Here is a 13994-nt window from a genome sequence, read left to right on the forward strand (position 1 = left end):
AGCTGTAAGCCAATGAAAGAGAATCTGAGGTGGAAAATTGGGCAATACACAATACACAACCGGATCAAAGAAGAAATGCCCTGAAGAAATTATTTTGATTTTGAAAAAGGAAAGTGTGGGAGAAATAAAGACTACAGCGTTAGCATTCACTTGAGTCAAGGACAGCCAAGGTATCTCATCTGCAACCACGGACTACAGTGGCAAATGAAATGAAAAGAAGGCTGGAATAGAAACGAAAAAGGTTAACAACATTAAAAGTGAGTTTCTTTGGGAATAATGCACATTTCTCATACAGTTATGATTATGTGTCGAAATAGCTCCTCTAAACTGACGCAGACATCACAGACAGAAATAGGGCATAGCCATACAAAGAGGAACTCTTCTGAGAATCAATCTCTCTCTCTCTCCCTCCCTCCCTCCCTCTCTCTCTCCCTCTTTCTCTCTGCTGTAAGCTTCAATGAAAGCCGGAGTAGTAATATGCCAAGGTGCCTTGAGCAGTTGTCTAGGGGCTCTACCTGAGAAGCTTAAGTGACAAGGGTCTGATAGATAGCATAGTAAACAAGTGTCAGGGGAGTCTGTGCCAGCTTCAGCTCCTGCTTAGTGCCAAAGATGGGGTGGGATGCAGAATGCTAGACCCCCCCCCCGTCTACTGGGGCGGTGATGAATTTGGAAGAAGGGTTTGAATTGTGGATGTATTACGATACAATACGATACGATACAACTTTATTGTCAGCAGGCTGAAATTTGTTTTGCATCCAATGGCATTCTCCGTTCAAGAGTTACACATGAAAGACACAACAGACAAAGACAAGACATCCAGAACTACCGTAATCCACAGAATTACAGAAGGCAAGCAGTTCAAGAGGTTTACCTGTTCTGATTGAGCAGAACAATAGACTGGTGTACAAAATAATTCTTCAGTCTATTGCGTCTAAATTTTGGGACTCTAAAGCATCTCCTGGAGGGCAACAGTTGGTATTCTCCATTCAGAACATGCAAGGGGTCCGAGGATATACTGGTAGCTAGTCTAAGCATGCTTTTGATTTGAGCTTCTTTAAAAGAGTGAAACACACAGGCTGGCCAATAATCTTAGCACAGATTTTATTTTATTTATTTTATTTTTTATTGTAGGGAAGATAGATAGATGACAAACATGACAAAAGACCTTTGATAAGATAAGATAAGATAAGATATCACTTTATTGTCAGACAGAGTCCAAAATTTGTCTTGCATCCTAAGATACTTGTTTCTCATAAATACATACCGGTGTACAATACAAATGAAACGAAGGTGAGATCCCGTCCGTCTCGTCATAGACACGTGGAGATCCCATCCGTGATGAGATGGGAGGGTTTAGTATAAAATGAAAAGTTCATATTTCTATCGTTTTGACGTTTCATGTCTGAGTGTTTGAACAATAGATGTGCAGAAGCAGTGCTCAGACTGTAAGGATGAAACAGCAGGCGTGCAGAGGAGAAGCAAGCAAGAGAGATGCTGTTGATAATTAATAACTACTGGGGAATCAGGCAATCAAACGGAGAACAGCTTCAGTGATCGGCTACAGAAACAAACTCCTTGGTTATTGCCGACTCCCAACAGGCTTAATTAGGGGTCTTCTAAGCATGTAGTGCTGGGAGCCCTATTGTTTTTGTTTTTGATTCTTCTTCTTCTGCCCTAAAAGTATCTGGATCCCAGAAAATGTAAGAGCTACAGCAACCAAACTTGGCAGATCGGTCCAACGTCTCAGTGGAATCAAAATTCCACTTTTCCTGGATACTTTTTTGGATACCTTTTTTCATTCTGTATCCATCCATATCTGCCCAACTAGACTTTGAATTTTGTCCAAAACTGTTTTAAGCGGTGCAGCTTTGTGTGTCTATCCGTTTGAGCAAAGATGTGCGCACGGGATTTGAGCAGTGCACAGAGATGGAGCCTAGGCCCCTCCGCCCCCGGCTCTACAAGGAAGCGAGAGAGCGAGGTCGACAGTAAATGGAGAGAGATCAGTGGCTCAAAGCCGGTGAAACCATAGGCTGTAGGGTGAAACACGCATGCACTCACGCACACAAAGGATATCACCCAAAAATTAAAATTCAGTCATTACTCACCCCCATGCCAATGGAAGGACAGGTGAAGTGCTAAACTGAGTTTCCCATGTTTATGTGAATAATGAACAGATCTCCTTACATATTCTACCAATTATGTTGTTTGTTTAACACAGACCTGGGCATTATATGGCCCGGGTGCCAGAAGTGGCCCTCATGATGGCCAGGGAGGTCTAAGACAAACTGCACCACCACCAAAAATGCACCAGCTGCCCCTAACTGTGTACTAACTGTGAACTTAGTTCAAAATTCAAAATTGTGAACTATACATTCAGGCGGTGTCTCGTCATAGACGCGTGGTCAATGGGGAAATCCTCCCGTTCTCCCCATTCAGCATAGTTAGCATTTAGCTGCTAGCCCAGCCCAGGAAAACAGCCTACGGTCAGGAATTCAACCCCCGCAGTAAACACACATCTGAACGGACGTCTATGTACCTGCTCTTGAATCCCCAATCCTGTATTGTAGAGCCGCAGCACCTTCCGCTGGTGAGTCAGCCCATTGAGATATATGGGGGGTTTCCCCCACCGTCCCACTCCCTACCATTCGTTCTACTGACATAACGATACCGGAAGTCATGTTATGTGGGCGTTCCCACACAGACCGACTGTATCTATGAACATGAACTAGTTCATTTTAATCTGTGTGAGCTGAACTTTGAGCTAGCTCTTGTGAAGTGTGAACTTGCACAACACTGTTCATTAGGAAAGTGTTTACTGAGGCCATAAATCAAGTGAGAACTAGGCTCACTTCCCCATTCACTTCCATGTAACCGGACTTCTTTTTGCAGCCAGTGGAGTCGCCCCCTGCAGGCCAGTCAAAAATAATGCAGGTTTAAGTTACTTCCGCGTTGGCTTCACAAACGGAACTAGGAGCTAGCCCACGGTTGATGCATGTCATGCTAGCTTACTGGAAAAGGGCTAAATATTGCTCCAAAGTTTACCTGTCTTTTAGAGGTCCGCTTGTAATAACTTTGACTAGTTAGCCACTTCATGCATGCATGAGCTCACCTTGTCTCACAACAGATGAGGATGCGCAGCGCTGCTCCTCCACTCGGTGACAGCTGAAACTGAGAGGCCATGTGTTTCATGATGCCCGGACGAGGTAATGTTGATATCTCGTATGACATTGTAGCTATGTGATGCGGATTCATCTATTATACTGATTAATGCAAATGCGGCTGCGCTGCTCACCTTTCGTTTGAAATAAATTGGTTGGCAGTTGTTTTCCCTCAGTTTGCTTCATTTCTCTTTCTTACTAACGTCACGTGTTTCTTTTTTTTGTACCCACATTTCCTGGGGATTCGGGCAAAGACTAACCTCGCGTCACCAGGCTCTTGGGAAAGACTGACATGACTATCACAGTGCACATGATAGCCTCAACGCGAGACTCAGCCTTCATTCTTCAGGTAACAGGTTGAAGAACCAACCTGAAGAATGAAGGCTTGTCTTGCATTGGTTGAGGCTATGCATGCACACGAGTGCTCTAGTCTGGGCATCGAGTCTGGGCACTAGTGTCGCCGAGAGAGTGGCGTCAGCGGAGGACCAAAATGCGAGACTCATTAGCCAATGAACAGCCAGGAATGGGTCTCGCGCTACTTGTGCATGCTAAAATAAAGCTGATAATGTACAATTTGATTAAAGGGGGGAAAAACCCTTTCAGAGTACAACACAAACTGTCTATTTTGCTGCAACTCGACAGGACCTTACTTGCTGGAACTCTTGAGAGTAAAAAACTGGTCCATTGGAGTGAATGGAGATGTCGGGACTCTTCTATCTACATGGCTCTGCTTTCACCCCGCTGTTTGTCATGGGGGCGTAAACCACGGAACCAGAATGAACACCGGAAGGAAGTGCGCCAAAAAACGTCTTTGTTGCCGTTAGCTTGACGTCTCATTCCTCGATTAATTGTCTGATGCAAAGCTTCTGTATTGGCTTAAAAGATGTGAGATTGTGAATCCGCAATGTTTCTACAAGAACTTCTTCAAAAACTTCGTTCGGTACGTCCATCTTTTGTTTTGTTGTTTGCCTTTCCGATACGTTGTGTCTAATTGTCAAGTTAACGTAAAAGTTGCCGCTGTTACTCCCTGTCTAGGGCGGGCTCTAGGCCGGAACCAGAAAGGGTGACAAAATCACTTGTAAAGGGAGGCCAGGCTCTTTCTCGCCGAGAAGAGCCTGGTGACGCGAGGTTACGAGTGCTCCAGCATCAGCAGCAGTCACTCGTTCGCAGGGGCGGACTAAACCATTTTGCGCATTCTGTAAGGGGTGGGCCTCAGAGAGCCTCCACTATTTTTTCAGACAGGTGCCATGCCCTTATGGGGGGGGGGGGTACATTCATTGTCTGGCAGACTCCAACGTTTTTAACTGTAACCATGACCATAACCAAGTTCTTTTAGTTGCCCAAACATAACCAGGAATTAAAAGCATCACCGTGCACCGAGCACCCCCCCGCCCATCCCCCGCCGAAGCGTAGGCCTAATTTATCTTACCTTGCTTTTTGGGGTGAACTTCCTGTTTGACGCTGACCCCCACGTGATGTCACAGGAACGCTGTCCCAATTTACCTGATGTCCCAATATAGGCTACCTGAATTCAGCCTGATGCAGTTTAATGACTGCGAAACAGCAATAAAGCTGTCGCACGGCACCTTTATGCATACTGACAGGTGTAATATCTTAAATCAATATCTACAAAGGACTCCTGACAAGATAAGATCAAGTTAATTTCAGGCTGCAGGGGCAGAATTATTAAACTGTCAATACCACCATAGGTGAGGTGAGCGCACATTGGGCGAGAGACAGGGATTTACCAATTATCTCCGGCAAAACAGACAGTCTCATCTGGCCGGTTTGCCGTTTTGCAGATGATGAATGTATTTCATTACAGAAGTTCCACCGCGGCGAGGAATGAGCAAAGGATTTCGGCAAAGAAAATGATTCCCCCCGGAGTGACACAAATAATAAAATTACACTTTCTAAATAAAGCCTTCCTTCTGACTGACAGACCACTTGGGAATAAGCCTCCCGCTCCGCTCCTTTGCTCCGCACGCTCTGCTCTCTTTCACCTTCGCCATCTCTTTATTCCCCCTTCCTTGTCATCCTCTGTCTGCGCCGAGCTCGTTTCACTCCACCTACCTGGAGCCTAATTGCTATCAGGCACAGGGAGCACCTTTCCATCAGCCTGTTATTGGTCTAATTGGTCGATTTTTGTGTGTCCTGATGGTAATTTCTCGCAGACAAAATGAAGAAAGACAAGGTGCAGGCTGGGACCAATTTAGATGTAAATTTCCTCAGCATACAATCTCAGGTCAAGCTGATGCCTTTTAATCATGTCGTTTCAGTCAATATTCAGATAGTTCTACATGCAGCACATTGCTTTTTCACGAGTGTCAAGGTCTCTGAGTGCCTTTTTTTCCCCTCCAAATGCCCTACGAGTTGTCATAACCGCCTTTTAAAACCTCTGTTTCTCTTGGCTCTTGCAGAAATGCCATGGGTGATGACGAGCCCAGTCGGGTGGCATGACAGTCCTGTGTACACAAGGAAATGGAGTCCCTCTCCTGACATCTTTAACAAGCTCAGAGACTCCAAGCCAAGAGAATGGGGGCAAGCACAATGTGTCTCTTACTTCCTCTGCGCCAATTATAACGCTATATCACTATGCATGTTTAATGATGGAGACCATGGGGGGAAAAACACGATGTATTAAGATATAGAATATGTTAAAGACTGTTGATTATGAGCATGAATTATACATCCAAGTCGAGTGGGAATCCATGGTTTTCTCTCCAGGGCAAAATAAGCCACTTTACAGAGACAATACGCATAAATGAAATAAAAGATAGCACAATTTACAACCAACCTCAGGAATAATAATATCATTAGCTACTGGGGTGGGGATTAATTGTCTTAAAGTCTTTTTAGTGGCTCACTCACATGCTGCTCTACTTTAGTCTTTTGATGAAGCAATCATTTGAATGCTGGTTGCATGACTGTGAAAGAGCCTAATTTCTTTTTTTAAGCGTACACCAAAACAGCCCCAGCCACTCTTCTTTAACAGATAAAAGGAACCGCTTAAAAAAAAATTCAAAAACAAAAAACGATCAGTGTTTAATTGGACAGAAGGACCTATCGCTTCGGGTCAAATTGATCTGCCAATTAGTTGTGCCCATTGCCGTTTAAAAGGCGGGAATGTTGTTCATTGTTGTTGTGTCTCTCACGGCGTTTGCATTGTAAACTCATCCTCTAACGACTCCATGTCTGCTCAGCGTTCCCTTTTCTCTTGGATCCCAGGACAGCGCGTCGCCATGCCGACCTGACCCTGCAACTCATTACTAACGGGTCAGCGTCCCGGGCCTTTTTCCTGGCGTCCTACAAGCAATATACAAACAATAATTGTTTCTTCTCCCGAAAAAGAAAAAACCCTCCCTGCTTGCCAGTGCAGTATGCAGGATTTTGTGTTGAAATAAGTGCCAGCTGTCAGCTGAGCCTCCAGCAAACTAGTATTAGTCTTCCATTTAGCGAGAATCTGATCCTTCGCTCATGAATCAGGTCAGCTGCTGTCAGAGACTCGCAAAGTCGTCCAAACAAACCATTACTGGCTCTGATGGAGCTACTTTAACCCTTATGTCCTGGGGTAAGTGCTGAGCACTGCTCATATGCCTCTTACATGTATTATGACACTGCGAAGCACTGATCGCCAGCTTCCATTTCCCCTTCAGACACTACAACCGCCCACAGCAACAGTCATAACAAAAGGCTTGAGTAGTACTCCCACAGCTGTGTGTGTGTGTGTGTGTGTGTGTGTGTGTGTGTGTGTGTGTGTTTTTAGATCTTAAGCTTTCCTTTAGCTACTGTAAGGTTGGATCACTGCAGTGAGGTCTTCTGAATAATGTTAGTGCGGGGAAAAACTTGAGCTTGCTTTTTGGTGTTGCCCCCTGGCACCACATGCAGCATTATATTAGAATTCTGCTCTGCCTTCCTGCGGCCATCTCTGAATCAGCCACCTCCCCCACACAGTTGATATCAATACATAGGCCTACTACTTCTTCACGTCTCCCCATTCACCTCACACACACCCCCCCCCTCCCCCCCCCCCCCCCCCCCACACACACACACACACACACACACACAAAGCAAGCTCCCTAAATTAGAACTAGCCATCCTGAACATTTAAATTCATCAATCTTTAATAATACTGTATGCGTCAATGAAGAATTCTTGTTGAACTCTTGTCTGTTCCATGCTTACTTGCAAAATTATGCGAGCATCTACTAGTTTACAAAATTAGAGTAGATGGAACAGTAGCCTAACTGGAAATCTCCGACTTATTCAGTATAAATTAACGACAAGGATTAATTATACATGAGGCAAGATATGTGGGGGGAAGAAAAGACAAATCATTTTAAAAGTGACTGCATATTTCATGCTTTTTGTAACTGTAAAAAAAATCATCAGCTCATTATGGATGGATCGGAGAACTAGAGATTTATGGAAGTCCTATATTTAAGTAGCACTGTGCCATAACTAGGGGTGTCACAATATATCGTCCCACGAAATTTCGCGATAGTAAAACATCACGATATGTATCGTTGAGATGAAATCTCATATCGCGATTTTTTTTTTTTTTTTTTTTTTCAAAAATAGACTAAGAAACGTCTTTGTTTGTTGAAGTTCAATGTGTGGAAAGTAGTTCAGTTGAACAAGTCTCTGAAGAGACACATGAGAAGTTATACAGGAGAGAAACCATTCAATTGAGTTTCTGGCAAAACTGTTTACTTGACAGGAAAAACTGAAGATGCATAAAAAATAGACTAAGAAAAGTCTTGTTGTTTGAGTTTGAAGAAAAACTGAAGATGCATAATGAGAATTTATACTGCTGAGAAACCTTTTAGTTCAAAGTAAATCTAAGTGACGGTGTAACTCATTCTATTTCAAGATAAGCCTTATCTCCAATCTCATGTTTTTTCTAGTTGCTATTGTAATAACAATTTCCCACAACAGCATGTTTTGTATTTGTGCATTTCAAATAAAATACTACTTTACCAGTCATATGTTGTCATTATTCAAGTTTAAAAAAATATTGTTAAAATCGTATCGTATCGTATCGTTATCGTGAACCCAGTATCGTGATACGTATCGTATCGTGAACTGAGTGTATCGTGACACCCCTAGCCATAACTCTTATAGGATTTAAATACATTTGATAATAGTTAAAGTCCCTGGAAACCAAAACCTTCTAACTATTAAATTTAGGGTCTTATGTGAGTAATTGTGTGCCTCAGAAAGTAGGAGACATTAGTCTCAACCCAAAGCCCCAAAATCGCCACTTTTCTACAAGGTCTGGATTTCCACTTCCTCATTGAAGATGATTGAAGAGAGGCGTGATTTCGAATCGCACATAGGTTACGCAAAAACCACGCCCTGTGCCCGCCTACGCAGCAGTCAAGCGCCGGGATTGGCCAGGAGCAAGTCTTTTGTCTTCTTTTGACAGCTGGAATCTCCCACTTTACAAATCGCTGGGCATGCAGCCCAGCGATTTCATGAACCAACTGAATTGCTCTTGATAGGGGACATTGAAATTAATTATTAGTGTATTAACGGCAATTAAAACGTAACACAAGCTTTTAACAGACAATCGATTTTTAAACATTTATTTCAAAACATCATTGTAAAATTCAGGCCTTTAGCCAAAGCTTCAATAACAGAGCTCAGCTGACAGTTTAACCTGCAAATGAAAACTATAAAGAATATGAAATTAAAAATACAATAGGCTACAGCACATAGGCCTAGCCCCCCCCCCCCCCCCCCCCCCCAGTCCAGCCGTTTGTTCCAGGCCAGGGAAGTCCCAACAATCTACAAAAACATGCAATAATATAAAATCATAGATAAAAAGTTGAATCATACACAATAAATAAAACCAAAAGTAAAGGGTTAGCCTCCCCAATGGCCAGCAGCATCTGTTATTCTGGCCTCATAATAAGCACTGAGGCGGGTGGTCAGAAAGTCAAATAACATTAAAATGCATTGTATGCTTTGGTGCGATGTAGGATTTTGTCTTTCAATATCCTCGCTGCAGCCTCGCTTGGTGTTGTTGCTTTACACAGGAATGGTGTCCCTGTAACAGAGAGCCCAACATGAGCATGAGCGTCTGGCCAATCCCGGCGCTTGACTGCTGCGTAGGCGGGCACAGGGCGTGGTTTTTGCGTAACCTATGTGCGATTCGAAATCACGCTGAAGAGAGCGGTGTGCGCGGTGCTACAATGAATGATCTTATCACGTCATAAGATTTCATCGAATCACACACATGCACGTGCATGCACACACACACACACACACACACACACACACACACACACACAGTGGCGCTGTGCACTCGCAGCGGCAGTCTCTCTTCCTCTCTGTCAGTATGCGCCGAGCAACGAGCGAACACACACACACACACACACACACACACACACACTCCATCTCTCTTTCCTTCTCTCTCTCTCCTCTCTCTCTCTCTGTTTCCCTCCCTCTCTCTCTCTCGCTCTCTTTCTCTCTCGGAGGAGTCCTGCACGCACACACATGGGACACGCCCACACAGTCCGCGGGAGAAAAGACAGTCTAAAATCTAATTGATCCCCCCCCCCCCCCGATTTTTTTATCCCATTTTTATCCCCCATTAGTGCTAATTTAATTTATTTATCCTGGTTGCTACTCCACCCTCTGCCGATCTGGGGAGAGCCGAAACTGGCTCCATGCTTCCTCCGAGACATGGGCAGTTAGCCAGCCGCTTCTTTTCACCTGACAGAGGAAGCTTCACCGGTAGGACATAGCACGTGGGAGGTTCACGCTATTCCAACCAGTTCCCCTCCCTCTGAACAGGCGCCCTTAACGACCAGAGGAGGAACCACATTAGCAACCAGGATATTGCATGTTTTGGTTAAGGGTTATATGAAGGAAACCCCCGGGAGGCATGGGGAAAACATGTAAACTCCACACAGAAAGGCCCTTTTTGACGACCCCACCTGGGCGGTGGGCACTCGAGGACATGCAGACGGGCACGCATTCCTTCAGCGTTCACAGCGTCCCAGGTGGGAATCGAACCCAGGACCTTCGAGCTGTGAGGCGACAGCGCTTACCACTGCACCACCGTACCCCCCTAATCTAATTGATTCTCATGACTGTCAAACCTAAATTTATATACTTTGCGACGTTCATCATCGTTCAAATTTGGCTGGTGGCTTATTAACATAGGTTCTTGTGATGTGATGAACTCAAAATGCTAAATAATAATAATAAAAGAAAATGGTTTCCAGGGACTTCAAATATTGTCCAGGGTGATGGATGACAAGTCAGTGTCATCACTAGTTATGGTAACACTAAGGGTACATTGATTAATGGTTAGTTAATGCTGAATAACTTAGTTCATGCTTAATAAGCTTCTGTAACCTTAACCTCAGTGACTTCACACCTCAACCCAACCACAATACCACTGGGGAAAAAAGTAACACAATTTAGTTAGAGTAGACACAGCCAGTTGTGCCTGTATGGACGTCGCCCAACCAAGCCGGAGATAACACGGGGGCTCGAACCTGCGACCCTCATGTTGCAGAGGGAATCTACTGCTGCGGCACCCGGACGCCCCTCACATGAAGTATTAACATTATTTCGCAGTACTTTATTCCCTCTGTTCCTATATTACTTCCTTCCTTCTACTTTCCTCTATTATACACAGAGAAAAGGCCCTACACAGAGTTCAATGTTGTATTGTGTGCATTAATGGGTGACTGAGTGAATGTGTGTAATGTTTGCTATTCTCTAATGCTTGCTAATTTATGTAGCTATTAAAACTGGGGGGGAAAACCAATATAGTTAACTTAACAACAAAATTCCTGAGGTCATGACCTTTTGTTACAGTGGAGCTCGTGTCAAGTGAGGAGACCACGCTGGATGTTAGGCTAAAGACCTCCTGTGGCACACTCACAGTCACAGCCCATGCGACGTCCTCACTGCAAACCCCCGCTATATCTCCAGTTAGGGGACATTGAATGCGACGATACCTGAACTGAGGTACTTTGGGGATGCGTTGAAAAACGAAAAGAGGCTTCCTCTCAGCAAGTGAAGGCATTCTCAAATCAACACACCACTTCCGTCACGGGCTCGTTTCTCACTCAGAGTCTTAACATCCTGTTTCATTAAGACAGGCCTGAGCCAGCATAGAGTCCATGTTAAGGTATGGTATCACAAGTTGGTTTGGAAACCTGACGGTAAAGTATAAAACTGAGATTCTTAGATTGGTCAAAATGGCAGGGAAGATTATGGGGATGCCTACACCTCCCATTACTCCCCAGGTCATTTTTGAGCAGTCTACCATTGGGCAGGCTAAGAAAATTGTGTCTGACCCCTCTCATGTACTTCATCCAGAGTATAGGTTACTGCCGTCAGGCAGGAGGTATGGGGTCCATAAGTGGAAATATAATAGGTACAAGTATTCTTTTGTCCCTCTGTCAATTACACTCCTCAATGGACTCCTTGCGGAAGGCAGACAGAGGGGTAGAAGGCTCTGAGGTGGAGTTAAGGTGTCTTATTTATTACGTTGGTGAGTGACGGGATTTACGTGTCACTGTGTGCCATATTGTTAATGTTTTGTAGTGCACTGTACTGTGTATGTTTGCTGCTGGTCTGTGTCCAAGACAAATTTCTCCCTTGGGAGACAAAATAAAGTAACCTTGAACCTTGAACCTTGATCACTGTTATTACCTATGCAGTCACATAAATAGTAAAAGAACATGACAACAATGCACCCACATCATCCGCAAAGCCAACTTTTAATCCATAACAGCAGCATCATGGGTAGTTGGGGTAAAGATGGGACGGTGGGAAACCAAAATATCGTTTAATTTCCATTGAAAGTTTTGATCTGTCTGCTCTGTGTGCTGCCCAACACTGACACATTCCTCTGGGAAAGTGTAGCTGGGCCTGAGACTCTGGGAGGCTAAAGGTTTCTCTTGGCCTGCTATGATTCCACTTCTTCTGACAGATCATGCTTGATGCTCTATAGAGAAAGTCACTGGTTGGAGCTGCATGCATCCACAGATAGAGAAATATGGGGTGGAAGGTGCGTGACAAAAGATGATTGAAAATCTATTGCAGATGTCTCCCTGCTGTTTGTTTCTCCAAAACATTTTCTATCATGCAAGACAGAGCCTTGTTGTTGTTGTTACACTTGTACGTGTCCGCAGCAGATTTAGTACTATTTTCTGAACAACTTGCTGGCAAGAAGATGCGAAGGAAGGAGAGAGAGAAAACCGTTAAACTGAAGCACTTCCCCTCGCTGACATGACACTAAAACACCCAATTAACATTTGCAGCAGGCTGTGATTCAGCCACACGAGAGAGGATATCAATTTACATATTGAATCAGAATAGCAACAGGCGCCATCAGTGCACACGGACAACTGTATAGACTAGTGCAAAGCTGGATGGGAGATCCAAGTTATCCCTCTAACCCACGAGCCCTGAATTATTTAACGATTAGCTCAATGTATCTCTTGTTCATGTCTCAAAGTCTTCAGATCACGTTCTGTCAAGATGCCTTCATCCCTCTCAGCCGAGACAGATTCGGGTGACATTTGAGCTCCCACGGTCCAAAGGACAATAATTACCCTGTTTGAATGATTACATCTTTTAGAAGATTGTTTTCATGGGATAGGCAAAATCTATATTTCATCACTGATCTATAATCCATGACAGTGTTGCAGAAAGGCAATGCCAGGCTGAACAGAACCTAAGCCTTATACTGTAGAATAAGAGTGATTTTTCTTTGTTTCCAGTTGATCCCCTATCAGCACTCTTACTTTGTGAAGTTTTACACATAGCCTACAGCTAGATCAACAACACTCAGCAGCAGCAACTCTAATCTCATAAAAGAAACACAGAAGAACATCATGTCTGAATTCCCATTTAAAAGCACTGAGAAAAGTTAGGCAGATTTCATGGAATTGTACTTGGTTTATAAACGTGCAGTGCAATTAATTGGTTCATTAAGCTTTTTTATTTAGAGTTAACTGGTGGTTTATATATTCCTAATTACACCAGCATTTTAAACGAGTCAATAAACATAAACATGGTCAGAGCAAGTCAATGCTCAGCCAGATGGTTGAGAATATGTGTGGGGTTGCTCTCACTGCTGGTAGCCTACTGGAGAGATCAGTAGGATTAAAATAGAAAATCATTGCTCCTTTAGGGACTATGATAAAGATGTTCTGCTCGTTGGCAGAAATGGAATCCCGAAATGAAACTTGAATCAATGTTCTCAATCGATCATAAAAATAGCAATCATCAATTTCCACTTATGATAAATTATTTCAGTATAAAATGTCACTTAAAAAACGGCGGACAAGTTGCCAGATCTATATGCGTAAAACGGTAGGCTATATTGCAGGTGAAAGGTTTCGGCTGGTGATAGTTACCTGGAACTGGGCTTTCGGGCACCCATTTGGACCCCGGGTGTTGTGACTGAAACACTGCGCGCACCTCCTGGCAGTTTGGCACGGGCACCTGCCCGCCGGGCAGCGAGAACAGCTGGAGGAAAGCGCACAGAAAGAGCGCACTGGACATGGACACGCCGATCATGGCACACCCGGGCGTAGGACAGGGTAGAGCCGGCCGAGATAAACTTCCCAAACGACACAAAAAAAGTTAAGACTAGGATCCTGTGATCGATTCGTGCTGATAAGGTGACACTGCCGCTCCTGGCTCTGCTCTGATAAGCATCCTTCCGCTCAAGACCAGATGAGGCTGCACGGTCCGTGTGTTGGAGAGCTGTTTGGTTGAGCCCCCTGTTAAGCGATCCTGATGCTGATGATAACTTAAAGAGTGTCGCCTCCTCACTTCTTGCAGCACTGACTCTCAGCT

General features: G+C 44.2%; 1 protein-coding gene across 1 annotated transcript in view; it reads right to left on the reverse strand.

The window, feature by feature from the left end:
- Positions 1–13712, reverse strand: part of gpc3 (glypican 3) — a gene marked incomplete at both ends in the record, with an annotated part of 109821 nt that extends 96109 nt beyond the window's left edge. Inside the window, one exon of the mRNA XM_083652238.1 lies at positions 13550–13712. Within this exon, the coding sequence (XP_083508364.1) occupies positions 13550–13712 (163 nt within the window). The remainder of the gene's footprint in view (positions 1–13549) is intronic.
- Between the last annotated feature and the right edge of the window lie 282 nt (positions 13713–13994).

Source organism: Poromitra crassiceps, assembly GCF_964638095.1.
Source record: "Poromitra crassiceps genome assembly, chromosome: 15".
NCBI lineage: Eukaryota > Metazoa > Chordata > Actinopteri > Beryciformes > Melamphaidae > Poromitra > Poromitra crassiceps.